We start from the raw sequence: 2,345 nt of genomic DNA on the forward strand, positions 1-2,345 counted from the left end.
GTTAACGAGTGTGGAGCTGTTGTTGTTGTTAACGAGTGTGGAGCTGTTGTAGTTGTTGTGAACAAGCGTGGAGCTGTTGTAGTTGTTGTTAACGAGTGTGCAGCTGTTGTAGTTGTTGTAAGATTTAAGATTCCATATCCTGCACACAAAGTTTTACAACCATCCTCAGGAAAATTATTTGAGACTAATTTTTTAACGACTTGTGTAAAAATGGTTGAAGGCACTTTTTTATTCTTAAGTGCCTTTAGCTTACTCATGAAAGAATAAAAAAAAATGATTGTCATTGTTTTGCTTCTGGGAGTCGTTGAAAAAGGTATAAGGAGGGAGAGAGAAAAAAGAAAATCAAACAGTTGTCTGTCTAAAWCCCCAGCTACCTTCTCTTCCAGGCTGGAGTCTTTAAACATCAGTGAGAAAGGCTTGATATGCTCTCTTCTCAACTTATCGCCACTCCGTAAGTCGATGGCACTCTCTATTCGCTTGTTAATTTCCTCAGGACCAGAGTGGACATGCAAAGCTTGTGCAAGATGGTTTGGAAGCAGATTTATCGAATTTCTCGTTAGGGCAGCCAGAGTCTAGAGGGAAAGCACATGCACATAAAATGAACCTGCTTGTCCCCCTTTTGTTTCATTCAGGTTACAAATGAAAAAGAACAGACAAACAGTTTGTTACACACACACATACAAAATAAAAAAAACAATTACATTTAAAAAGAGAAAGAAAAGGGAAGACCAAAATGCAACGTTTGCTATCAGACAGACGGCTCAGAGCAAGTCATGCACGTCCCATTCTCTCCGGCAGCTCTGATGTTAGTGGTGGTAAAAGCTGCTCGTTATGCAGAAACACTGGAACAAAGCTGAGATTCATGTGCACAACTGTGGATGGAGGTGAAGAGCTCAGGGTTAAAACATGTTGGACAGAAATTAACATCTGAAAACATGAAACAGTTAAAATGTGTATGAAATATATTTTACAAATTTTCAACTAGAAAAAATATTAATTGAAGGTCATCACTTTTTCTTAAATGGAACCAAAAACTGACTAAAAATCAGAACAAGGAGTTTAAACCAAGATGCTTTGTATGATTTTTTTTCTGCTGAGTCATGGCGGACTTGCTGAAATGACCCCTCAGAGGGCCGGAGAGCTGCAGAGCTGCAGCCGTTAAAACCATAAAGTGATGATGGAGATGTAAAGAAATGTAATTTGTCTCCTGGACCAACTGAACGCCTCGCCTCATCAGGTTTAACTCAGGAGATCCATCACAATCAGAGACATCATTAAAACTTCATTTTCACACTCGCGTGCGTCGACGTGTCCGCCTTTATGAACTGATGTCTTCTGATCTTTCTTAGCCATCAGGTCTGCTCTCACCACCACGTCACCGCAGATAATAAACGACTTTGGTTTGATCATTTAAAGTCTAAAGATTCATCAGCATCAACGTTTTTATATTTACGGGTTTTAAACCTGCAGGCTGCAGTTCACCTGTTCACACAAAGGACCGTTTTTCAACTAAAATAATCTTCTTATTACAGAAAACACAGAATTAGAAACCGATGTGTTACTCCTAAAATGATCGGAACAAAAGCAAAAAATTTAATGATTATGTTCTCATAGTTTTCCGTCCCGTGGTTCAGGAGACATTTTGCTAACAGAGAGACAAAAACCCAAACAGCTCCTTTACTTCTTCTGAATAAATGTTTTGTGAAGTGAGACCTAGCGTGAACTCAGCAGAACATCTCATGCATTTGAATAAAAACATGAGACCTGCATGTCAAATAATTAACATATCTGAGACACGTGAGGCTAGTTATACTGCAGACAGACACACGGACAGAACTCCTCAACTGCTGCTGAAGATTCATCTGAACAAACACAACATTCACCTCAGAGATCTGCTGCTCGCGTCAACATCCCATAATAAATGCTCAGTTCAGGGTATGGGCATGATTTAATGCAGGTTTGGATAAATATGTTGCCTCTGGACCCAATTAGGCCTGGTTATTGGCAAGAACTTGGTGATAAAATGCATATAAAATACAGGAGTCATGATTGCGATATGTTGCAATATATTGTGATACTGTAAACAAGACAATATATTGTGACGGAAGCATGGCAATATATTGCGATATTATAAACACTGCAATTTATTGCGATACTGTAAGCAAGGCAATTTATTGCCATGTTATAAGCAAGGCAATTTATTGCCATGTTGTAAGCAAGGCAATTTATCGCGATACTGTAAGCAAGGCAACTTATCGCGATACTGTAAGCAAGGCAATTTATTGCGATACTGTAAGCAAGGCAATTTATTGCGATACTGTAAGCAAGGCAATTTATTGCCATGT

General features: G+C 38.9%; 1 protein-coding gene across 2 annotated transcripts in view; it reads right to left on the reverse strand.

The window, feature by feature from the left end:
• adcy8 (adenylate cyclase 8 (brain)) overlaps positions 1-2,345 on the reverse strand; it is an 89,703-nt gene that overhangs the window by 34,648 nt on the left and 52,710 nt on the right. For both annotated transcript variants that reach the window (XM_014022033.1, XM_014022032.1), the window contains exon 8: positions 375-572. In XM_014022033.1, coding sequence (XP_013877487.1) covers positions 375-572 — 198 coding nt within the window. The remainder of the gene's footprint in view (positions 1-374; positions 573-2,345) is intronic.

The sequence above is a fragment of the Austrofundulus limnaeus genome, unplaced genomic scaffold (genome assembly GCF_001266775.1).
Source record: "Austrofundulus limnaeus strain Quisiro unplaced genomic scaffold, Austrofundulus_limnaeus-1.0 Scaffold315, whole genome shotgun sequence".
Taxonomy (NCBI): domain Eukaryota; kingdom Metazoa; phylum Chordata; class Actinopteri; order Cyprinodontiformes; family Rivulidae; genus Austrofundulus; species Austrofundulus limnaeus.